This window comes from Papio anubis, chromosome 8, assembly GCF_008728515.1.
Source record: "Papio anubis isolate 15944 chromosome 8, Panubis1.0, whole genome shotgun sequence".
NCBI lineage: Eukaryota > Metazoa > Chordata > Mammalia > Primates > Cercopithecidae > Papio > Papio anubis.
Genome location: NC_044983.1, coordinates 50,382,680 through 50,410,155, shown reverse-complemented (window position 1 = coordinate 50,410,155; position 27,476 = coordinate 50,382,680). Strand labels below are relative to the sequence as shown.

Sequence of the window (27,476 nt, the reverse complement as noted above, 5' to 3'; positions counted from 1 at the left end):
CCGCAAGAGACGGTAATAAAATATTTGTAGGTCTATGTATTCATCAAGCGAGTCTACCTAAACAAGGTCAAATAGCTTGTGTCTGACAAATTCCAGTCTATGTAAAGATCCTTCAAACACAAGGAAACTATTTCAGCTTTGCAAATAGACACTTTGCTTCTCATTGGGGAACAAATTATTTTACGTATTTAGGATGCAATATTTCATAACCATCCCTTTGGGGCTCTCTGACACATGTCCCCACTGTGCACTCAGAAGCATCACCTAGGCTCCCTAGGGAGCTCCCTTGCCCTCTTCCCCTTTTGAGTATAGGCCTGCACTGTGGCGTGGGAACTTCCTCCATATGCAACCTTGTCACACCATCTTAGGTGATGTTGTGTGCTAATAAAATGTGTGCTACTGCCTCTGCACCATGGTCATATCTTTTTCCTAAATCAAACCCCAAATGCCTCGAACCCCTACAGTAATGCACAGTATTCCTTTCATAGAATGTTAATAGATTTTACCTGAAAAATATGGCCCCCTTGGTGAATTTAGTTTTGGAAATGCTGTTAAACAGATTTCCTTACCACAGGGCATCCCAGAGTCTTTACTATATTTATTTGCATTGTGACCCTCCAAGAGAGGAATGAAAAAGTCAGTGTTTCCAAAACTCATGTGGGAAACTCAGTGTTTTCCACACTGGAAACATTTACTGGGGAGCATCTTGGGAAAGCAGAAGCATGGCTGGCTTTTCACATCATGGGAAGTGGCCTCAGGGCTGAGGTGAGTGGGCATTAGTGGGGAAAGTAACTTATCTGAATGGCTCACATAAATACTGGTGTCTAAAAGACATTCTCTACTAAATTAAGCTAGGGCTCCTTGAGAAATACGTAATTCCAGGGCTAGGGAAAAGAAAGTGCTAGATAAGCCTGAAACAACTTTTCAAATCAGAAAGTAAAGAAGTCCTCGTAGAACGGACAGTGACAAGTGAAAAGAATATAGGAGCTTACAGGAAAAAATGAAGGATGGTTTCAGCATCAAAGTAAATTATGTTAATAAAGATTAGCCCATCAAATAAAATAAGGATCTACAAGTACACGCTGGTATAAATAAATAAATGAAATTTTGAAATGGAGAGAAGGAAGAAGTTCTACCTTGTAGTAGAATGCCAATTAACATGTAGAGAAATAACAATAGAATATAAAAATCACCATTTGGCAACCATCATAGTAATAACTGACTAAGGTAAGAATCATCAATGGATCCTAAAATTAGTGGGTAAAAATTTTATGGTGAATAAGATATTTACATAGCCTAAGAATCAGTGGACATCATGTCAGTAAATATTTGTCAAATGATTAAAACACACACATAAACACACATACATATATACATTTTAACAGGGAATGGCAAAGTAGATGGGGTGCAACCTTAACAATGGGGAATCTGGGTGAAATTTGAGTTCTTTTTTCCATTCTTGTAATTTTTTAAATAAATTTGAAATCACTTCACAGTAAAAAGTAAAGTACGCTGTAGGAAAAGTCCCTTCTCTTACACTGCTTTGGTAATGACAGTTTGAGCTGCTCAATTCAATCAATTAATTAGTGTTCTACCCACTTTACTCTTCACAGAAGCCTTTACCACTGACCAGAGGAATGGATGACCCCTCCCTTGGTTCCCAGGACTGAGTGCTCCTTCCTTGGATGGCTTCTGCTGGGGATGTTTTTTTTCCTCCAGTTGAAGAATCACTACGTAGTGATGTTGCTATACCTCTCAACCACTTTTTCACTCACAGGCCCCAGAGAAAGCACAAGCCATACTATTGACTTCAGGCCCACTTAACTCAAGGGTAAGTTTCTTTTAAAATGTTCTGACTCGCCTTTCCCAGTAATTCACAGGCACAGAGTTTGTGATTTTACTACACTTTGCAGGTTCCATGGTTTTTGCATCTTATTAAAAGGTGATTGCTTTTCTCTTCTTCAAATTCTTTCAATGCTTCTAAATAGAAAACTTTAAAGTCACCAAATGGTTTCCTCAAATCCTCCATATCGTCTAGCATAATGCAGGGCATATATTAGGTGCTAAGTAGGAATTTCTTGACTTACTGACTGGAACATATTTACCTGTTCCTGTACGACTAGAAAACATTTCACTATATAGGCATATGCTAAGAAATGTTACAATAAATATTTCAGCTAAATTAACATTTTTCTCAATTACTTTCATTATACAACCAAAGATACAATAATAAAAATCACAGATAAAATTAAGAAACACTTAAAAAGAAAGAAATATTTTGCTAGACTCTATCAGTGGTATTCCAAATTTTAAACCTCAAGCATTTTGGAATAACATATCATGTACTGTAAAGGAACCAGTGACAGATACCGTATTTAAAGCCAGAAAGATGTTCTACGATTCAAACCATTTCATCTGACTCCACTATAATCTAGTGCTTCCATACAGAAATCTCAAGGCTTTTAAGATTTTAATTACCATCTATTTTTGAAAATAAACTTAAGGTCCAATGATAGTGCTTAAGATCTCAATCTCTGGAGTCCAACATACAATAAGACCACTTACTGAGGAACCTCAGGCAAATAACTTTATCAAGCCTCAGTCTCCTCATCTGTAAAATAGAATATTAATGGTACCTAAAACAAAGAGTTGCTATCACGCAGAAATACAATGGTATTTGTAAGGTAGGTGGCATATGTTAAGCACTCAACAAATACTCAGTATTATTATTATTATTATTATTGTTATTACTGCCATGATTAAATAAAAATAAAAAATAAAAAAACCAGGATCCCAAAGTGCATACATAGAATGATTCAATTTCACTAAAAGGGCAAAGCACATCTAAACATATATATATACATGTATTTATATGTATATACTTAAGGTATTTATACATATGTTTTTATATATATTCATGTGTTGTTTAACAATGGGGATACTTTCCAAGAAATGCATTGTTAGGCAATTTCATTATTGTGTCAACATCACAGAGTGCACTTCCACAAACCTAGATGGAATAGCCTACTACACACCTAGGGTATATGGTATAGCTTATTGCTCACAGGCTACACACCTGTATAGCATGTTACTGTACTATAGGAAATTGTAACACAATGGTAAGTATTTACAAATTTAAACTTATTAAACATAGAAAAGGTAAAGTAAAAATAGAACATAAAAGATTAAAAATGGTACACCTGTATAGGGCATTTGCCATGAAAGGAGTTTGCAGGATGGAAGTTGCTCTGGGTGAGTCAGTGAGTAAGTGGTGAGTGAATGTGAAGGCCTAGGATATTACTGTACACTACTGTACACTTCATTAACATTGTATACTTACGCTACACTAAATTCATAAAAAATTTTTTTCTTCCATAATAAATTAAAATTTTAATTTTTAAAAAACCCTTTGACTCTTTTGTAATAATATTTGGCTTAAAACACAAACATACTGTACAGTCATACAAAACTATTTTCTTTATTTATATCCTTATTCCATAAGTTTTTTTGTTTTGTTTTCTTTTTTTGTTTTTGAGACAAAGTCTCGCTCTTGTCCCCCAGGCTGGAGTGCAATGGTGTGATCTTGGCTCACCGCAACCTCCGCCTCCCAGGTTCAAGCAATTCTGCCTCAGTCCCCCGAGTGGCTGGGATTACAGGTGCCTGCCACCACACCCAGGTAATTTTTGTATTTTTAGTAGAGATGGGGTTTCACCATGTTGGCCAGGCTGGTCTCGAACTCCTGGCCTCAGGTGTTCCGTTCCGCCTCCGCCTCCCAAAGTGCTGAGATTATAGGCGTGAGCCCCCACACCCAGCCCAGAAGCTTTTTTTCTACTTATTTTATTTTTTTAAAGATAGAGTCTTGCCTTGTTGCCCGGGCTGGAATGCAGTGGTGAGATCTCGGCTCACTGCAACCTCCGCCTCCTAGGTTCAAGCGATTCTCCTGCCTCAGCCTCCCGAGTAGCTGGGATTATAGGCGCGTACCACCACGCCCAGCTAATTTTTGTATTTTTAGTAGAGGCAGGATTTCACCATGTTGGTTAGGCTGGTCTCGAACTCCTGACCTCGTGATCCACCCACCTTGGCCTCCCAAAGTGCTAGGATTATAGGCATGAGCCACTGTGCCTGGCTCTCTACTTAAATTTTCTTTTTTACTTTGTAAGTTTTCTTGTTAAAAATAAAGACATAAACATACACATTTGCCTAGGCCTGCACAGTGTCAGGTTCACCCATATCACTGCCTTACACCCCCACATCTTGTCCCATTGGGAGATATTCAGGGGAACAACATGCATGAAGCCGTCATCTCCTATGATAACAATACCTTCTTCTGGAATACTTCCTGAAAGCCTGCCTGAGGCTGTTTTAGAGTTAACTTTTTGTTAATAAGTAGAATGAGTATACTCTAAGTGATTAAAAGTATATGGTATTATATGTATATAGAGAAAATATATTTTATATATATATATAAAAACACATCCCAGTAACAGTTGCTTATATTAGCAAGTATTGTGTACTGTAGATAATTGAATATGCTATACTTTTATACAACTGGCAGCACAGCAGGTTTGTTTACACCTGCATCACCACAAATACATGAGTAATGCATTACACTAGGACATTACAACAGCTATGACATCACCAGGGAGTAAGTATTTTTCAGCTCCATTATAATCTTATGGGACCACCATTGTATGTGCAGTCCACTGCTAATCAAAATATCACTCTGTGGCACATGGCTATATTTTACATTGATATTTACATAAATATATGTGATATGTGTGTGTGTGTATGTATCTATATCTATACTGAGAGAGAGAAAGCACATGAGACTGCAAGGAACCATGAAAGAGATTCATAGAAAAAAGATTTGAAAAAAAAAAAAATGCACCACCAGAGGGGTCATCTAATGATCAATGAATAACAACTCATTTTTATTCTTACACTTCACTGTATTTTTCAGATTTCTTCTATGAACAGATATTACCTTTGCAAATATAACCATAAATATGCTATTTAAAAAAGAAAAAAAAAACCTTTCACAAGGATGAACCATATTTGTTTACAGTGTTATGTCCACAAAAATTTTATTCACATTATTTACGATACGGATGGTCCTCAACTTACCATAGTTCAACTTACAATTTCTTGAGGTTATGATGGGTTTACTGGGAAGTAACCCATCATAAGTCAGAGAGCTCTGTATGACCTCTATGATGGGTTACAGTTTCTACTGAGCTTTCACGCCATCATAAAGTCGAAAAATCTTAAGTCAAACCATAGTAAGGAGGGAACCATCTGCTATGTCACTGGCATTAAATTCGTTTTTGACTTAGGATATTTTTTATTTACCATGAGTTTAGAGAGATATAACTCCACTGTAAGTCAAGGGGCATCTGTAATTAGGAAAATACCATTTTCACTGCTTTACATAGCCTGCTTGCTTCTTTTCATCAGAGAATAACTATGAAGAAAAAAATAAGTGACATGATTACCCTCTGCAATTTCCACTCGGGTTGCTCACTGGTTCCATCATGTCCTATCCTTATCTTATATATGTTTCCAATGCTTCTTATTTCAACCTAAATGAAATGCAAAGAAGAAAAAAATTATCAGAATGTTTTAAATTAAGCACATTAAAAAATTCTTTCTCTTTACACTAAATGCATTTTTTGTTCCTAATAGTTAAAAAGCTCTCAGGAATTCTTTCAGAGTCTAGAAAAGAAGTGCCCTCAAGAAACAATCAGTGAACTTCACAGACACAGAGTATGAGACAGAAATATCATGAGACTTGACTAAAAATATGCAGAAGGAGTCAAATGAGAGAACAGGATGAAGAACACACATATGCTCAGTTCTCCGACTACCACACATTTCTCACTGGAAGCCAACACTTTCTGAGTTCCAATGACAGAAAGATGGGTTCGTATTTTAAGAAATAAAAAAAAAACAATTTTCACCAAAGAAAAGCTAAATATGGTGATTTCTACAAGCTTAAGCAAAGTGTGAGTCTAGAACTTCCTTGCACTCTGAAAATCCTGTCGTCTTTGATGATACCTAGGTTAAGATATAGATGTTCTACGTTCAAGGAAGAGAAGCAAACCTGCCCACAGAATATGGGTGCTGCTTTAGTTTTTGATGAGGACCAAGAGTATTTGTTAATCCAGGTAGCATTGTAGAGAACTGGCTTTGGAATTACTTGGAGCTCAACTGGGAACCTGACTGTTGTAAACTGAGTAAAATACGTTTTTTTACTTCTCTTATCTTCAATTTCTTTATCTGTAAGAATGGTCACATAATGCTTATGGCATAAAATTTTCAGTTCAACTAAATAAATGTATATTGAAACAATAAACAACATGCAAGTCCACAGGTATGCAAAGATGAAAATGACGGCACTGTCTCTAACTTAGAGAAATATACAGCCTAGCAAGGGAGACAGACTTATAAGCAGATATTTTTAGTATAATAAAATCTGTCCAGGTCACTGAACTGTGAGAATTTTTTTTAATGTAATATACCACCTTATTACTTAATGGCTTACCTAACAGCCACTGTCATTATTTCTGCTATAGGTGCCAATCTACCTCTGCAGACTAGAGATATAAATAGGTAGGCACTTGCATATTATATCTGACTAGACATTGCCTACCTATGGACTAGACCCTGAAAGAGCTGAGACAGTCAAATCACGAAAAAACTATCAGAACTCCTCTTTCATACCCAGTTCCCATGCTTACAATTCTTTTTTTTTAAGTGCCCACCACCACTTTCCCCTACAGACTGCAGCAGCTAGAACAGAACTGGGCCTGTTTCAATACCAGGTCAAGAGAAATTATGCTGGTGTCAACTGGGAAGAAGGAAAATAGGGATGTTAATCCCCAACAGCCAATTTCCCCCACTTCCTTATTCCCAGAGCTGGTTTCAGTGGCAGAACTCAGAGGCTAGCTCTTCCTCCCAGAGAAAGCAGGAAGTTATGCTCCAGTTTGAGGCTACTTTGTCTCTAAAAGGTAAATCACACTTTAAATATCCTTTCATTGTCCCAAGAATCTATTAGCACTTAAGTGTAAACTTCCTTTCTGCACAATTTAAGTGAAAATAATAAAGGGATATCTGAACAGTCTGGTTACCAAGCATATGTGACTTGATACCTATGTGCCTGTCACTGCAGAAGAGCAGAACTAACTGCTACTCAGCTCTGTGCCAGCCAGGCGGGAAAGACTTGATATTCTTGTCCCTGACAATTCACACAGTCACCCTGTGAAGGGTAAGGCTCTTTTAAGCATCTACTTTAAAAGATGAATAAACTCAAAGAGGTTAAGTCATTTGTCTAAGGATACACAGCTGGATACACAGAAAGTTCCAAAAGTAAAATTTGAACCCAGGTTTAATAAAATATCCCACATTGTCCTCAAAAATGGCTATATGCTCACTTCAGGACTGGAAAGAAGGAAAAGAGAATGAAAGACAAACTTAAAACTGGCAAATGATGCCAATTAAAAGGAACAAGAGAATCAATACTCACAGAGGAGAGAGAGTAGAAATGTGTCAATTCATCCTAATTTAGGATTCTCAAACTATCACAAGGCCCCAGTCCCAGAGCCCATTAACCCCTAGGCCAGTGCTTCTCAAACTTTAGCGCACACACAAATTACATGGGGATCCGGTTAAAACGCAGATTCTGATCCAGTAGGTCTGGGATGGGAACCAAAATTCTGTGTGTCTCACAAGCTCCCAGGCAATGCCCATCCTGCTGGCCTGGAGTCCACAAGACTCTACGCTCCTGGGAGCTTCCACATGTAGCCCCAATCTCCACCACTGAGGTAATAATCTAGAGCTATTCACTCTTCACAGTAAATGACAGAGGCGGGTAGAAAACATATCCTGAGCCATTTACCAGCAGAGCGAGAGTCCTTAGTGCCTGCAATCTGTCACCTGTAGAGCACTTCCCATCTACTGGGTACAGTGCACGACACACACCTTCCCAGGCATTCTTTAAATTTCACAGCAAGGTTTTTAAGTATTATTACCTACCTTGTACTAAGTAGGAAACTGAGGATTAGAAAGGATAATCAGTCTATTTAAGGTCACAAAACTAGTGAAAGGGTGATTTGAACCTGGTCTCTGACTCCAAGGCTTCTGTTCTTAACCAGTTTATGAGTTTTACTATATGTCAATAGGATTCCTTTTTTAATTTATACACATTTTCTCTTTTTGTCATCACACTACCTTAAAATTTAGAAAGAAAAGATATTATTGCCTGTATTCTATACCTAAAGATAATGCTGGCCTGGAGAAATAAAGTGGCATATTCAAGGTCACATAACTAACATGTGGGAAGCAAGGACTCTAATCTAGCTTACCTGATTTGCAGTCTAGTGCTATATCTAGCATTCTCAACCTTGGTTGCACTTTAGAATCAGTTGGGGAACATCTGAAAACCTCAATACCCAGACTGCACCTCAGGCAAATTAAACTAGAATTTCTAGAGGTGGAATCAGGCATCAGTAGTTTTTAAAGCTCCCTGGGTAATTCCAATGTGCATCAAGACTGAGAATCTATACCATTCATTCCAAGATTTGACCATAAGTAAATTTTTCAGAAAAACATTGATAGGATTTATCAGCATATAAATACATATACCACAAGGTATATTACGGGTAAATTAGACTTTTGTGGGTTGACTTAGGGATCTAACCATACACACACATTCTGAATTCTAAACAATTATCTTCAAATAATCTTTTGAAATATGTATTTATATAAGGTATGGCTGCCTATGCAAGGAGCCAAAGTGCTCTTCCACAACTGCAGACAATTGCTTTTCTTCAATGAAAATTAACTTTAATGATTACAAAAGTAGAATGACAGGCCTAGGTCTGAAAATCTAGAAACCATTTGGGTATTAGTGATTGCCAGGTACCGTAGCCCCAAATAGCCTTGGGTTCCTGGCAACACGAGTTGTCCTCAATCATTCTCTATTCTCTAGTCAGCCTTAGGATGCAAAAGGAATACCCTCCAGAGAAAATGACTGCTGTTTAACAGTGCACCAAAGGGCTTTCACAGGCAGTGGGGGTGGAAGGGTGGATTAGTGAAGTAGAATGTAATTGTCCTAATTGAAACTTGGCCAAAGCTCTGAGGAACTAGGAGAGGCAACCAGCCACATGCAAACTTAAGCAGCCCAGTGTTCTCTGACTCTAAGAAGTAAAAGAGAGAGAAATTAGAATGGGCGTGGGCAGAGCTTCAAAACATGGCCTGTGAAGATGCCAAGGAAATTATTTCATTCTTAAGACTTTTTTAATTAAAAAGATGAAACAAATTTTATAAAAAGAAAATAATTTCACACCTGTATAGCTCAGCTGAGCAACATCTATAAGTATATGCAAGTATATAAGAGTTTTCATTACCAGAAGAATCTCTATACAGCATATAAGTTGGTTATAAATTGAGTTGAAGTTGGTAGTTTATAGGGCCAGTTCCAAACCCATGGTTTGAAAATATACTAAAATAAACTGTCTTTAAAGAAAGCAGTTTTTTCTACAACTTTCCTTGCTCGAATAAGATATGTGAGCAAAAATATTTCCTTTGATTGTTACAATAAGCATTATTAACTTACAGGCATTCTAAAAGACCAGAGATCCATTTTAATAGGAGACACACACACACACTTCTACATTACAGAAATGTCTTTGAAATGTTCACAGGAAAATATCACAGTGTTGTTTACCTGAAACTCATCCTCCTGTCCTGGAAGGAAGAGCTGCTCTGAGCTGTCCTTGCGAAGACTTATTGGCCCAGTGACTCCTTTATCTCCATACACCCAGAGAGTGACATTGGCTCGAGTTCCTGTATTTCCCGTCAGCACTAACACCTTCCATTCATCTTCTGACAGAAGAGTCTTACCACTTTGGAAACGTCTGATTTCTTCTATGGGGGAATAAAGCATTAGTGGCAGATGAGATACAACATCAGGCTGACAGAATCCTTTGTCACATTGGAGCCAAAGGACATGAAAACTGGGCAGGGTAGGGTGAAGCAAGCAGAAGGCACTGCACTGTGAGGACTCCAGGGAGCTGATTTGTGCTTGTCTCCTCACAGCAAGGTTCTGGTCAACTGACACTCAACCACCGAAGTAAACTGGATTTGAACAGTAAACATCTGACCTACCTGGCAATCTTTCACTTACCCAGGAGGGCAAACTGGAGTTTCTGTCCTATGTCCACAGATTTTTCATAAAGCTGCCTGCTTGACTTACATATTTATATAGAACTACCACCACATAAAGTAATAAAAAGGGGGAATTAAAACTTGTTTTCACATACGATAAGTAAGTGACAAATTGAGGGCAGAGAAAAATTTTCTGAAATATTTCCAAAAAAATAAAAAAATACCTTACTGGAGTGGGCAATGGAAAGGATTTGGAACTAAAGAGAATTTTCACACATACAAATTGTTCCTGAGGTGCTCAGAGCAGTTGTCCACGAGAGCAGGGCTGCACAGCACTTGTGTTTCACAATGCATTCTCTAGCAACCAGCAGTGCCCAAACACAGCCACTCCTGTTTGTAAAGAATGCCATGACATCCCAAGCTAGAATGGCTGTCTTCTTCACACTCCCTTTCGCCTGTGGTCTCATCTGAGGAGATACTGGGCCAGGCAGTGCTGAGGGCATCTCCCATGCTACTCTGCACTGGTTGTCTGAAAGTACCCCAACAACTGCACTTTAATTCTTCACTGATATTTCCACTTTGAAATCGTATACACCCAAGATGATGAGGTAAAAGTTCTTCATGTCAAATGGTTAAAAGGTAGCCAGAGCTGATCTCCTTCCTTTAATTCTGTAGCTTGAAACTATACGCAGCCCTAGGCAGCACTTAGGATCTTACCGACAATGATGAAAAGCCCAACAAATATGAAATTATTCCTGCTAAGCTATAATGAACTAATTTTAAAATAAAAACCATGCAAAAATATACAAATAAAAACAAATGCTATGAAAGAACTGATATTCATTTTTTAAAGTTTTCTCTAGAATGTGCTGGGTAATCTCTGTCAGTATAACAGCTCTGGGTAATCTCTGTCTCTGGGAGTGACTGAACAATTTAATTGTTTTTAAGCTCCTAATATATGCAGGGTTCTGCGTTGCACCTTTTATATGCATTTCTCATTCAATCCTCATTCCAAACTCATAAGGTGAGTCAAATTATGATGTCCCTTTTAAGAAGAGGAAAAGAAGCAGGGAAATTAAATAATATGGCGGAGTCACATAATAAGCAAACTATGGGATGTTTAACTGCAAAGCACCTGCACTTAAACAAGCTTGATAAGCATTCTGTATTCACCTAAACATAATTCACCAGGATGCAGCAGTGCTGCTAGCATGTGAGGTTTTCTTCTGCGCTGCACACTATCCTAAGCACTTAACATTCATCATCAAGTCACTCTCACTCAACCCTCATACTACTCCTATGAGGTGCTGTCCCCTATTAAGCAGATGGACAAACCGGGACTCAGAAGTGAAGTGACTTGCCCAGAATTACACAGGAAGTAACAAGGAACCAAACTTCAAACCCAAGCAGAGCAAGTGTGAATTCCACGTCATTTACATCAGAAATAGCTGACCTGGAAATGATCACAAAAATTGGTCCAACAAAATTTTATGACATGATCTAATTTTTAAAACTCAATGTTACATGTGAACATTTGGCCACTGTGCCTGACATTTCTAGTCAAATACACTTGGAATTTCCTCAGGCCCAGGCAACTGCACTACCAGGTCTCTACTGACAAAGACTCCACAGCACATCCATGAGTTCCAGAGAGAAACTGGTGATCCTAGGTCAATGGTGAACATTACAGGATGTCAATCATTCACTCACTTACTATCTTACGGATATCTTAGTCATCTAAAAGAATCACTTTTACACAATTCGAGAAGACTTTAGTTCCTATTAATTGCTGGGCATTGTGTTAGGCTCACTGCTCTCATAATAACAGAACTGATGAAAAGTTTGAAAGATAAATAATGACAGTCACACCCTGGAGATACATGCTATCCAGCGGTGAAAACAGACATACAAATATCTGGATTTCAAACACTCAAATACCTTCATGGAAAACCAACAAACAAAAAAAATACTGAAAAGTTCCGGTGTAGCAGAGGGCAGGAAGTGAGTAATTAAGGAGTGGGCAGAAAAGGCTGCACAGAGGAAACCTCAGTGCTGGATGTAGGAAGATGGCTCAGAATTTTGCAGAAAGACAGGAAGAGCATTCTAAACAGATGGGACAGCATTCCCAGCATGTACGTGGCTTGAAGCAGCAGGCATGCTGGAAGAACTGCAGGTGCCAATGTTCAGTTGAACATAAGATACTATATGTGAAGAGGAGAGACAGAAACATGAGGATCATGGAAGGCACTGGTCAAGCTGGAAGGGAGTTGGCACATCCTTTTGCAAGCAAGAGAGAACCAGTCACAATTTTAAAGTATGGTGGTGGTATGAGCTAAGTATTAGAAAGATAGGTCTGAAACAGGGTGAACTATAGCAGGGACAGACTGAGGTAGGAAGGCCAGTGAACAAACAATAGACACAAGACAGTGAACAAACATACAAAGAAACAAACTCTGAAATGAAATCAAGAGACCACGGTTATTTAGTCTGAATTTTTTTCCATGTCTGTGCATGGATGAACACAAATCTATGTGTGTATGTGTTTAGCTTGTTTGTTTGATTTAATCTGCAAATGAGTTGATGTTTTCTAAGGTCCCTTATTCCTGCATTAACATGTTCTTGCATCACTTGCACAAAAATAACACATTGTCAGGGTACACTCATATTATAAAAATTGATGGCTAAATATGATATAATCTATAATACAGAATGATGTATTAAAGTTTGTACTGTTATCAATTAAATATGAATACCATGTAATACTACGATCTTTTGGAAATGAACCAACGTCCATTAGTCTCAGACTATAAATTTCTGCTGAGAACTGAGAACCATAAAAGCAGTTGCTTTTGTTGACCAGAAGTTTAAAATACTCTAAGCTAGGAAAATATTTAATGGGGACCCTGGATTAGTCAATAGACTTCTTCACGGTCACCCTGAATAAAATCAATGGTACCTAAGATGTATTCATACGACTCAAAAACATCCTCTGTGAGGGTGACTGAACAATTTAATTAAACACCAATCAGGTTGACTCAAACCAAAAAAAAAAAAAAAAGTTATCTACTTTGTGCTGCTGCTAGTCCACTGAAGCTCTAGCGGAAAAAATAAATTACTCATAGAAATAAATAACAAATTAGCTGATTCTAATAGTTCATGGGTTGATTAAAGTTGAGGTCAGCATAAGCATGAATTACCATCAGAGTGTGGCCATAAAGGGACAGCTTGTATAGCCTCTGTATGCTATTCCAAGATAGTATTTGAGAAAGTCGATTTATTCTAACATGTCATTGAAAACAACTGAAAACAAATGCTTCCTAATACCTGATAGTGTAATATCAGATATTTAAACCCTAATTTCAGAACATATAAATCTGAAAAAAAATAAGACAGTGAAAGCATTCCCCTATAGTTATCTTGCAATGGATGAAATCTATTTCTACAAAATTAACATAGTCTTGTTATATTCATAAATTTCAGTTTCTCAATTAAGGGATACAAAGCACAGGATGCACAAAGCTGGTACGGATAACTAACATAGAAAACAGAATCAAATAATCAAAGGCATCCTAACATGCTTGCACACTGGATTAACACCAAGAAGATAAAAACTAACCAGTATCAAGGTAAAGGTCTGTGGCTTGGTTGAAAGATCAGTTATATGTTTTACACTGAAAGGATATTATGAATAAAATATCCTAATGATGTTAATATAAACCAGAAATGCAATAAAAATGCCCAAAACATGTATTCCAAGCTGAGACTGTATCAACTGATGTATAAGGTCCCATAAAAGGAATACCATTATTCTAAACTGTTCAGATTATATGAGAAGACAGGTTCCTACTTGGAGATTCACACTTTAAGAGAAATATTCATAACGGTGAAGAGTCTAAAACCATACATAAAAAGAAACTATTAAAGCAATACATTTGACACAGATGAGAATATACTAAAAAGAAATACTGAGAATCCACTTTTTGGTATATTTATATACATATAAGATGAATATACTAAGAGGAAATGAGAATATACTAAGAAAAAACAACAATGGTTATTTTATAGAAGAAGATAACTGACTTTTTTATAAGCCAAAAGAATTTATGGGTAGCTTTTCTGCTCAACATAAGGAGGTACTTTCAAGTGATTAGGATGATTTGAAATGGAATGGTTTATTTCTGCACTTTTCCTATGAATCTCTATGTTGCTTATGATGTGTCAAAGGTCTCTTCAAATCCTCAATCTATGATGAACGAAAACTTACACTACCTTTACAATATAATTTACGACACCACGAGCATTAAAAAAATAAAACTATGTTTCACTCTGGATGCCAAGTGCTATTTTTTATATTAAAAGGGACATAAAAATTACGATGAGAATAACCATTAATATAATTAATATAACTACTTTGTAATTCCATTTATGGGAATTATTCTAATGAAATAACGTATAGATGAGCATCCATTACAAATTATAAGAAAATAGGTAAATATGTTATGCTACATCAACACAATGGATTATTTATAGCTATTACATTTTATTAAAAATATTTATTATGAAAAATCCTTAAATGATTAATACCTTCTATTAACTGAGAAGGTTACAAAATGATATATTTAATATAATCTACAAGTGTGTATACATACATATATACACAAGTATAAATACATTTTTAAGTGATCTTTGGGGAAGTAGCAAGATGATATAATTTTAAGATTTTCCTGTATGCTTTACGTATTCTAATTTCTTTCAGAATGAAATTATTTTTAGTCAAAGATGACTACCCAAGATTTTTCAGAATAAATTTACTGACTACTGTTTTTAAGGAAGACTTCAACTAATAGATTTTTTTCTGCCCAGGTTTGTTTTTAAAGTATTGGCACCTAAACACATTTAAGAAAGAAAATGCCACGGCTGAGACTTTGGCCCAGATGAGGATTTGCCTGGCAACACTGTGGAGCATGCCACCACAAACAGATGATGGACTGGCAGGATGGCTGCACTGCACTGTTCAAGTGTCCATGCACAGAGACAAGTGACTGGAGCTGAGACTTGCATAACATTCATCTTCCTGGGTCTTGATTTTCTCATTCATAGAAATAGGTAGTTGCTGGAAAGATATCTCAGGGCAATTTCAGTTCAGAGCATCAAATCATAAGTCTTCTCTTTTTATATTCGGTTTGAATGTGTTTAAATGCAGTGTTTCCAAACTTAAAATTATGCAGAAGTAATGTATATTCTCACTTAATTTTTAAAATATGAATTTCCAAAGTATTTATGAATAATATGGTGTCTTAGATTTGCTTTAAAATAATTAAATGAGGACATTGTAGGGCATAGCAGGAAGGACCATAACTAAAACAGGACTATGCCTATGTTGATCATTATTGAAGCTGAGTGATGGGTACATGGGGGTTCATTTGTCCATTCTCTCTACCTTTGTATGTGTTTAAAATTTTCCATAATAAAAAGGTTATTCTAAAAAAAATAAGATTCCTTCCTCAACCCCCCCACCCTAACAAAATTAATATCATAATGCAGTTTAGACCTAAAGGAAAGCCTTGCAAATTTAATGACACTATCTCTCTACTTAACTACTATAAAATAACTATTTATCATATATGTGCTATTTTAAGTTCTAAATTCTCTTGCCCCTTTGATGTAGATGAGAAAAGTTCCATCTTTCTCCTTAATAAATAAGCATTTTGAATGGAGAGAGAACCATTTTATTTTTTCTATAATTCCTCATTTCCAAAACTATACATCTTGCCCTATCCCAAAAGTGGATGGACAAATATAGTCTCATTCTTAAGGAACTGAAATTTGGTTTTAGATATCTATAAAAGTAGAAAATAAGTTTTCTAAAGTATTTTTCAACGAACATATTTTAATATGAATGGCTAATGTAACCCAAATCTATCTTGACAGCTAAGCTGCAAAACCAAGAGGAAGGTATTTCTTTCAAGAGGCCACTTTTAACTATTGCAGTCCTTTGATAGAGGTAGAAGAAAGACAACTAAAGGGAATCATGATCTAATTACTCAGTACCAGATGAGAGAGAGCCTTCTAGGGAAATATTCATCCATGAAGACATTTTTTCCTCACTTAAAGTCATGGATGCTATAAAACCACTCCGACTACAAACAGAGAAGGCAAAATTTAACCATATCATGGGCATTTTATAGGTGGCATTTGCCTTCCAGGAGCCTCATCATCTGGACTTCCCAGATTTCATATCCAAGGCCAAAATCTGTGACAGATCAATGTTTTAAAAAGTTCTTGAAGAAACTGAGCTTAGTCTCCATTTTCTCAGTCTTTGGCCCACTCTCCATTTCTACTGTATTGCCATTAACCAAATGAAGAAACTTATAGGTCTTTTTACAATTAATTAATGATTTAAATTTTATTTTGTGTCTCATATGCCCTGGGTATTTCCTTCATCTCAATTATCAGGTTTTAGCCTTCCATTTCTGTGTGATAGTTTAATGTTTATCTGAACAGCTCACCTATCAAATTCAAGAGGGCAGAGACCAAGTCTGTTTTAGCTACAACATCTGACATTTAATGGGCACACAATTCATATTTAATGTTTAATTAAATGAAATAATTATTTGAAAAGGTCTAGGTTTATCATGAAGCCTAATTTTGTCATTTTTACAAATTACTTGGCCTGCCTCAATAAAAAAAAAATTCTTAAAAATTTCACAATGGTAACATTTTAAAAATATTTTTGTCAGAACAAATTTTCATAAGACATACAGAAGGTTTTCTCATAAGCATTTTGTCACTCATTTAAAAAGTATTTATCCCCCAGGGATTTCGGCTAGCATGCTATTTTCAACCAAGTCAAATTTTACTTGAGGTGGCCATCCCTGATTTAGATACCATTACTTCCTGACACAAGACTGAATTCTGCTGTGAGAAATTTTAACTAAGCACATATTTCTCATTCAGTGTGATTCTTCACACTGCTCCATGGATTCATGACATGACATGGAAATAAAAAACTGAGACTAGTCCTTTGCAGCAAAAATCAAAAGGCTAATTTATTTTCCCTATGTTCATGTGCTAATAGCTTAGGATAATCAACAAGAGACGTCTATTATATTACTATCTGAAAGAAAAGCTAGCATACCCAATAACTAATTTTTAAAAATCACTTTTTTAAAGGTAACATTATAATTTATCTGTCTCCCAAGACGGGTTTTAAAAAAATGGTCCCCCAGAGACGGTCCTCTATTTCATTTTACCCAAAGATGACTAGATTCTGATACACAGAATTTGTCAGATATCATGCATTACACTTTCCCGCCAGATAAAAGTTAATACATTTAAGAGCAAGAAAAATGATCAAACTAATATAGAAACTAGGAATTTAAGCCTCTGGGACCGAGAGCACTTTCTTTCAAGCTTCACTTTCTATACCAGAGAAATAGAGATTATTTTTGTCGTTGCTTAGACTTTGGTGAGAATTTACCATTTTTCATAAAATATTGTGTAGGTAATAGCTCAATTGATGTTATAATTTAATACTATCTTCTTTTCAACACATTGTTCTGGATGAACATTAAATTTAAGACAAAGAAACACATTGAAAAATATATGTATTCTTTATAATATAAAATTAAGGCATAAAAAAGCAAGATAACAGCCTACAAGCAGTCCATGTGGTATAACATGATATAGGCTATAAAATAATTTCATAGTCTTCCTGCGATGGCCGCAGGAAGAAATAATGCAGTCAAACAAACCAAAAGCAGGAAAGCAAAAGCTGTGGCTTACTTGCAGTTGAAGAAGGTAAGGGACTCCTATCCTCAGATTCTGGGGGTATTTTTTTCTGTTTTTTTGACTCATGGATCTTTTCTTCTTCTTGGCTGGGTGTTGCAGACATTCCCATTGGGTTTTCTCTGCCAACTGAAATTAAGATTTTAAAAGATGCCATCCTTTCAAAATCACTTGCTGCTTCTCAGAATACTCACCATATGTTCAGCTATGCAAGTTTAAGTTTTGCCATTGTTTCCATTTCAATGCCTAGTCAAATCTCTTTACTCAGAATTATGTAGTTAACAGAAAATGACTTCTTATTCTTACCAGCAGGCTGTGCATAGATGGCATCCCTATAAAACCTACTCATTGCTTTGCAAATCTGAACGATCGTTTAACATCACAATATGAATCAAACAACTTATTCAAAATGTTTTTCTTATAGATTCTAAATGGGAACTTCCTTAACAATCTTTTACTTTGCCTTCCTCAAAAGGGGAAACTAAAACGTCATTCAAACAGGATTTCATGTTACCTTACTGAAATATGTGAATCAACAAAATATACACATATCTATAAGCAATGAAAACATTAGCTACTTTTCTACCTTTTACTTAGAAGCAAGTTGCTTTGGAGTCTTGTTTAAGAATAGGTATCTCTAAGTTAAATAATGACTTCAGCTTTATAGTATATGCTCCTAAGTGCTATTTATATTTAGGATTTCAAATTCAAGTTGTTTGTGTTCATTTTCTAGGATCAGGCATAGGCATATTGTTTTTAAATGGTGGTAATTCACACTATGAATGGCTTTAGGTTCTCATCAGCAACAAAAAATTATGTAAATTTCTGATTCTATATGATAAAGAGTAATAACAACTACTTCTTAATACCACAATTGCAGTCAACGATGTAAGATGACTCACAAAGTAAGAAAGCATAACAACCTCAAAGGTATGCTTAGTAGAAATTAGCAACACTTATCACACAGGGTGATGGTGCAGACTCTACAATACTGGTGGCTGAAGAACTGTCCATGATTACACTGTTATTTATATCCTTCAGGTGTTATAAGATATCATTTCAGACAACAATAAGCTTTTAAATACTAATCCTTATAAAACATAGTTTTTCCATGTGGTTTATATACAATGCAATGCTGAGACACTAAAAATTGATAATAAAGGAATTTTAAAACATTAAAAAGAAGATAGAAATAACTAGAAATATGTTCATGGAGAATAAATAAGTAATTGTAGAGGGAAAAAATTAAGATTCTTATATATAGCTAAGAGTTCATTTACCAATGTAATGTAGAAATCCAGAATCTACAAAAAGATAAACTATCTTCCAGTCACTGCATAGCACTAGGAACAAATCAATGTATAAGAAATGGCTTCTGACATTGATGGCGTTACAGCCCAGAGAGAGAATACATAAACATGACCTCTGATAGATACTGATGAGCTCTTTAACTGACACAAGCACAACGTGCATAGGGAGCACAGAGGAGAAAACAATTAATGTGCCAGTCCATTAGAAACAAGCCCAAAAAGGGTTGCACAACAAGGCCAGTCTATGCAGAACTGTGAAAGGAGAATGAGCATTTTACCTCTCTATCCTTCCCACACTGGCTTCTCATTAATTCTACCTCTGCTTCTCAAAAAGTACACCAATATCTCTTTATACGACACAGTAGTAGGGAATTCAGAAAGTGGAAGACATTTTCTGGAAATGTTATCCAGCACCTTCCTATCCCTCTGTAGAGAAGGCTTCCCACTTTGTCTTCAGGCCAGGTGGGTTACAGAAAGATGTTCAAAAGCCAAGTACCAAAGTGACCCTCCAATAATACAATACTCTGAACTGGAGCAACCCTTAGTAGCTCTTTGTCTGACTTTTACAATTAAAAAAAAAAAAGTGAAAACTCTATCACTGGCAATGTAAAACAAAACCTGTGGTGAAGGTGAAAGAACCAGAGCTGTCTAGGTAGACATGTTATCAAAAGGTATATGTTACCTATACAGCTGGATTTGGATGATTAATGACTCACTTCAGGTAGTACCTCATTATATCTAAAATTTAAGCTATATCAAGCTCTACCAGACAATAAAGGCAGTAACTCTACAAAATCAACTAGGAAAAGTCCTTTGTTTTATTGAATACCTTCTATTTTAAAAGTAAAACAAGTGAAAACTTACATAATAGCAATGATTATAGTGTCACATTAGTGCATATATATTTTAAATCCATATAGTCATTTTATCATCTGAAACATATTTTGTCATATTTTTCTAAGACTGTAATATACATAGTCAGAATTTTATGAATTGGATATATGACAGTATTTCATTTAGATTTTTATGCTTGAATGATCTTAGCAGACTAGAATGAAGCAAAAATGAAATTTCCAAACATATTTTAAGGCAAACTTCCATAAAACTTGAACCTGAAAGAAATTCTTATTGTAATAAAAATGTAACATCTGAACCATATCTTCAGTCCTGCATTTTTGAGGGGTTACTAATAGCCAGAGTCTCATGATCTATATACAGAGGATGGCTCATACCATAAAACTGGGCTGGAATTAGAGCAAGAGGAGGTAAATTTCTGTGCAAAAGTCAAGTCTCTGTTAAAGTACTTCTAAAAACTTATAGGTTCACTCTTTCCTAAGTATTCTATAAAAGTAATAGTACACTGAAGTTAGTGAAAAGTTACATGTTATATTGATCTACAGTTCTTTAAAACGATACCTAGCAGTGTGGTCTTACTGTATGGAATTATAAATGCAGGTTTATTATCTAGAGGAACAGAATGAAGAAAACTTTCAAATTATCCAAATATCCAGATAATCAATGGAGAATCTTCTCCATAGGCTCAATATAATAACTAATCACATAAGCCCAAGGGGAAAGATCTTTTCACACTTTCTCCTGTATATACTGTGAATATAAATTCATGAAAATAGAGAATGAAGAGGTTTTACTGCACACACTAGCAAGAACAGCTAAATGGTAGTGGGATAAATGACTTTTATTATAAATTCCCAATACACAGTAAATTAAACCAAATCCTTGCCAAACTGTAGATGAAAAAAATCAATCACAGAGAAATGAAATATGCAAAGTGATTAAAAGAGGTGATGAGACAGAATCTCTTGTCTTTCAGGAATCCATCGACTCTATTTAAGTGATAAAAGAAAATATGCCATGAAGTGCTCTTCCTCTCTTTAATAATCGTAACAGCAAACACTTGCACAGCACTTGCTGAGTACCAGACACTATTCTAATCATCTTACATATGTTAATTCATGTAATTCTCACACCACAACTGAGTGAAGGCACTCTTGGTCCTCATTTGACAGAACAGAGGCAGGTGGTCCAAGAGCTGTGAGAGCATACCACTGGCAAAAGGCGCCCTCCCAGGACCTGCAGTCTGGCTCTCAAAGCCTGTGTGCTGAAATCCTACCCTTGTCCCTCTACCCTGCTATACTTCTGAGCCTCTTGCTGTTTGGTGGGTGGAACCTGTCAATGAGACTGCCCTCGTCCTCGGCTGAGCAGAGCTGTGCCCTCCACGTGATTGTGTGCCACGTCAGACCAGGCAGCTTGTAGACATTTACTTGAGGTGCAGCAGCTTCCAAGGAAGCCAGGACCAGTCATTCAGGTTGCATGCCTGGGGGCAACAGGTGGAGTCTCTTGAGAGTAACCTTATGATTCTCTTCCTACCACGATCTCTTACCCTATCCAAGTCCCCTTATCATTCAGGGTACCTCACAACTTTAACTCTGCTTTCTAGACAACTATGAGGAAAAATTTACACTGAAAAAAAAAGTTTCAGCTTAACATTTTGGGGGGCTGCTCTATCTCTGTATTAGAATATAAACAATTCAAAATTCCCAAATGTTTTTGGGAGTGAACTTTTTTGGCATAGAGTAGGTTCAATCTATCATATGTAGATAGTCTAGTTAGAAAACATTCTATCGGGAGGCCGAGGCAGGCAGATCACGAGGTCAGGAGATCGAGACCATCCTGGCTAACATGGTAAAACCCCATCTCTACTAAAAATACAAAAAATTAGCCGGGCATGGTGGCTGGCGCCTATAGTCTCAGCTACTTGGGAGGCTGAGGCAGGAGAACGGTGAGAACCTGGGAGGCGGAGCTTGCAGTGAGCCAAGATCGCCACCGCACTCCAGCCTGGGTGACTCAGCGAGACCGTCAAAAAAAAAAAGAAGAAGAAGAACAAGAAAGGGAAGGGGAGGGGAGGGGAGGGAGAAAATGTTCTAAAATAATAAAATGACTTGGGGAATTACTGTAACCTTTTTTTTTTTTTTTTTTTTTTTTTCAGCTAGAGTGCAGTGGAATGTTCTTAGCTCACTGCAAACTCCACCTCCCAGGTTCAAGTGATTCTCCTTCCAGTAGCTGGGATTACAGGCATGCACCACCACGCCCAGCTAATTTTTGTATTTTTAGTAGAGACAGGGTTTCACCATGTTGGCCAGGCTGGTCTCAAACTCCTGGCCTTAAGTGATCCACCCGTCTTGGCCTCTCAAAGTGCTGGGATTATAGGTGTGAGCCACCGTGCCTGGCCCTACAAACTTTTACATAAACATTCTGTCACTCTTCACAAAATCCCCTAAGACAGAGTTTTTAACACTCAGAAATCCCAATGGAATGCTCTTCTTGTAAAATTGGAAAGTATTATTTTGTATTTTGAAGAAATGTTGATGCTTTCAAACCCTTCCTCAGAATTCCTAGGATTCATGAATCTTCAATAAAATTTCTAAAGCAATGTCTCTTGCATTCTTGCCCTTGTTAAAGCAGGAGGCTGCCTCTAGTAAACAGAGAAGAAAACAAACCATCTATGCTTTAGTAACAGAACTAAATTGTAGGAGCTGTAAAGAAGAATGGCTTTGTTTCTATTGGTTCTTTTAGTACTAATACCCTAACGTTGACAAATGTGTCCTTTTATTATCTCTCTCTTATGTCTTGCCACAAATTACTTTTCTTCTTCTCATTTCTTTTTCTATTGTTTCAATCTCTTCTTTTTCACCTTTTCATCTCTACCTGCTTCCTGGTCATTTCTCTTTTCTCCCTGTGCTCTTCCAGCATGGCAGCTGACCCCTGCTAGCTATTTCCCACTGTTCTTTTTCTACTCCTGTATCCTTCTGCTGGCTTTGAAGTCACCTGTTTCCCTTCAGAGCTCCAGAGGCAGATGGCATATGCATTGTGTCGAGGCAGAATGCCACTCTGGGCCAGCCTGTGGGAAAATGAAGGGTAGAGGGAGTGGTGGTATGGATGGCAGTAAACTCAGGTATACTAGTCCAACAGTTTACAAAATTTTTAAAAAGGCAACTAAAGGCTGAAAAGGAGTTGATGCAGATAGAGTGAAGAACAGGGCCAAATATACCATCATGTTACATCAGGATCATTTTATTCCTATTCTAAGCTATCTTCTGTGGGATATTATATATACACATACAGTAAATATGGACTCTCATAAGCCAACAGAAGCTAAACAAAAGTCAGACCAAGAAAATGACACAGATATTGAGTAAGCCAAAATTCAGGGAACCTCACATCAAGCAAAAATTAGATAGCAAACTAAACTTCAAGATAATTGAAAAATACAATAAAGTTACTTTATTAGCCTTTGTGTTGAAACATATTTTAAGGTTTGAACACAAATACATGATTAAATAATGTCCTCATATCTTCATTTCGATTTGCTAGAGAACGTGAACTTAGATATGAGAGAAACCAGTTTCAAAATATTCACATTTCTGTCCTATCTTGAGATTTTTCCCCAAATCCTATTTTTAATCCAAATCCCATTTGTGTTGATCTTTATTCCATCTCTTTTTATACTGCAACCATTAAAAATTAATAGCAATGAATCTGAGAATATTTCTAACAGCCTCATTCCTCTCGGGGTATATGAAGCTATCCTTAAAAAACAAAGATTCAAACATGAACATGTACACATACACACGAATGCACACATAACTTTCAAAGTTACAAAGAAGTTCAATGTAGCAAAACTTCTATACCTAATATTAATTTATCTGAAAATTTGAGGCAACCGTCTTCATTATGTTTTCCTTCCATTGCTTCTGGAACGACAACAAACAAAAAAGCCTAACAGCAGAGATTTGCCTAGTAAAAATGTGATGAAATTTTCAGACACTGTACACAAACCATCATAAAGCAAACCAAAAAGCAAAGTATGTCAGAGTAAACATACATTGGATGACCTGTGGATAGAAGCAAACATTCTCATCCTTGGTATAAATCATTGGTTTTGCCTGCCCATCTGACTGAAGTCCAACAAACAATCCTGGGCTCTTCGTAGATTCCAGGCTTATGGATGCATTCTCCAAGTTCTTCCTAATTTTAAAATGACAGTCGACATCTCCTGTACCCTACAATCAATACAAAATGATTCAATAAATATGAGCAAGTCGTAAAAGACAGAATTTAAAACCAGTCATTTTACAAGAATATAATTTTGTCTCGTTTCACATCACTATGATAAATCAAGAGACTTTTTACATAAATTGCCCCGTGTGCTTCATCCTATTTCACAAGATCCAGAAACAGAGATCACATGATGGGTTGAGGCAAGGACACATGCCTTTGGACAAAAAGCTCTGAATAGTGTAAGAGCTTCAACTAAGGAGAGTGTTGTGTATGCTGTATTTCATTTTAGAGTTGCTCACCTCTATGGGTGAATGTAGAACATTAAAATGTGGAACTTTTCTTTTAGAAAATACTCTAAAGTGGTGGGAAAAGGGCTATTCTTACCATAGGTCAATTTACATTTAAATTTAAACCAATTTTCTGTGCTACTCTGCATTTTCCAGATTGAATTTTCATAAACAGCACGCACACAAATGATGCAAAGACTGTAGAGGAAAATATTCAAGAATTGAATGCCTAGCAGTAATCTACACACTCTCAGATTATTATAACACTTCTCCCTTCTTTAAGCCATTTATAATCTAATATTAGAAAATATTTCGCCTTTCATTGTTTTAAAAGTTTCCTTACAGGATTTCAGTCCTAACTAATGAGTTTTATAAGCATGGATTAAAATTTCCACTAGTAACTATTATTTTATTTGTAATACAAACGATATTCTAGTCTCCACTCAAATGTGAGCTTCTTGTCAGTAAGAACCAAGGCAGTCTCTCTCTCTCTTTCTCTCTCTCTCTTTTTATAAATAAAAAGTAAGCAATTTCTGTCTTCTGTTCTTGTTCTAAATTCAGTAAGATTCTGGCCTTGCATTGTTCATGGTCGAGTAGAGAAGACAAATCACGTATACAGATAATAAGTAGGGAAAGATGAGCTGGGGGTAGGGATAGGAAATTTCAGGTAGAGGGGCACCATAAACTAAGGCAGGTAGAGGGGCACCATAAACTAAGGCAGATTCCCAAACCTCCTAAATGATGTATTTGCATACATTAAGGTTTACTCTTTGTGCTATACAATTCTGTGGGTTTAAACAAATCTATAATGTCTTGTATCCGTTATTACAATAGCATACAGAATAATCATACTGCCCTAAAGATTCCCTATGCTTCATCTATTTATCCTTTCCATACTTCCCTCAAATCCCTAGCAAACAGTGATCATTTTACTGTGTCTATTATAGCTTTGCATTTTCCAGAATGTCCTATAATTGGAATGGGGTAATATGTAACCTCATCATACTGGCTTCTTACACTTAGCAATATGCAATTAAGTTTCCTTAATGTCTTTTCATGGCTTATTTCTTTTTACTGATGAATAATATTCCATTGTATAAATGCACCAAAATTTATACATTCACCTACTGAAGGACATCTTGGTTGTTTCCAGTTTGGGGTGATTATGAAAAAAGCTGCTATAAACATTCATGGACATGTTTAAGCTCTGGGTCTAGATTCATTTGTAGGCATATGGACATCCAATTGTTCCAGCACCATTTGTTGAAAAGTCTACCCTTTCTCCATCGAGTTACCTTTGCTCCTTTGTCAAAGATCACTTCACTGTATTTGTGTGGGTCTATTTCTAGGCTCTCCATTCTGCTCCACTGATCTCTGTGCCTTTTCTTTCATCAATACCACACTGTCTTGATTTCTGTAGCTTTATAGTAAATCATAAATTTAGGTAGTTTCAGTCTTCTAACTTTGTTCTTCTTCAGTATTACGTTGGCTATTCTGGGTCTGTTGCCTTTCCATAGAAACTCAGGACCAGCTTATAGATAGTCACAAAATAGCTTGCTGGAATTTTGACTGGAATTGTATTGAATCTATCGATCAAGTTGGTAAGAACTAACAACAACCTTGAGTCTTCCAGTATATAAACGAGGAACATCTGTCCATTTATTTAAATTTTCTTTGATTTCTTTCATCAGCATTTTCTAGTTTTCCACATAGAGATCCAGAATATATTTTGTTAGATTTATACATTTTTGTACTAATATGACTGGCATTATGTTTTTAATTTTAAATTCCAATTGTTCATTGCTAGTATATAGGAAAGCAATTAAAATTTGTATATTAGCCTCATACATTGCAACCTCACTATAAACACTTATTGATTCTGAAATTTTTTTGTTGATTCTTTGGGATTACCTACATAAAAACTAATATCATCTGTGAGCCAAGGCAGTTTGATTTCTTCCTTCCCAATCTGTATACATTTTGTTTCCTTTTTCTGTCTTATTGATTAGCTAAGACTTTCTATATAATATTGGAGTGGTGAGAGATGTCCTTGCTTTGTTCCTGATCTTAAAGAAAAAGCATCCAGTTTCTCACTATTAAGTATAATATTAGTTGCAAGTTTTTTGTAGGTATTCTTTTTTTTTAAATTATACTTTAAGTTCTAGGGTACATGTACACAACGTGCAAGTTTGTTACATATGTATATTTGTGCCATGTTGGTGTGCTGCACCCATCAACTCGTCAGCACCCATCAACTCGTCATTTACATCAGGTATAACTCCCAATGCCACCACCCCCACTCCCCATAATAGGCCCCGGTGTGTGATGTTCCCCTTCCCGAGTCCAAGTGATCTCACTGTTCAATTCCCACCTATGAGTGAGAACATGTGGTGTTTGGTTTTCCGTTCTTGCATAGTTTGCTGAGAATGATGGTTTCCAGCTGCATCCATGTCCGTTTGTAGGTATTCTTAATCAAGTTGAGAAAGTTCCCCTCTATTCATAGTTTACTGACAGTCTTTTTATTTCATCATCAATATTCAATCAGTCATTAATATTCAGTAATTCACATGATCTATCAAATTTGACTCAAACTCTCCACTTTTGTCATTAATTCCCAGACTGTAGGCCCCATCACCTCATTCCTAGATCTCTACAATCACTAACTCAAGTAAAGATAATATTTGTGAATTCTTTAACTAATATATTTTCATTGCTAATTCTTCCAAGGCTCTCTTACCCACTAAATCAACAATACTCATTGTGTTGGTGTAAGTAGAATCCAGCCTAGAGCTAAAAAATCTTTGCTCAGCTTTGAGCTTCCAAATGAAAGGGTTTTAACAAATCTGCA

The 27,476-nt window shown here is 36.3% G+C and overlaps 1 protein-coding gene across 1 annotated transcript in view; it reads right to left on the bottom strand.

Moving 5' to 3' along the window:
* The window catches only part of LOC101023047, a 138,377-nt gene that overhangs the window by 27,007 nt on the left and 83,894 nt on the right, over positions 1–27,476 (bottom strand). Inside the window, 4 exon segments of the mRNA XM_021942323.2 lie at positions 5,493–5,579; positions 9,725–9,924; positions 17,950–18,081; positions 24,166–24,343. Coding sequence (XP_021798015.1) covers positions 5,493–5,579; positions 9,725–9,924; positions 17,950–18,081; positions 24,166–24,343 — 597 coding nt within the window.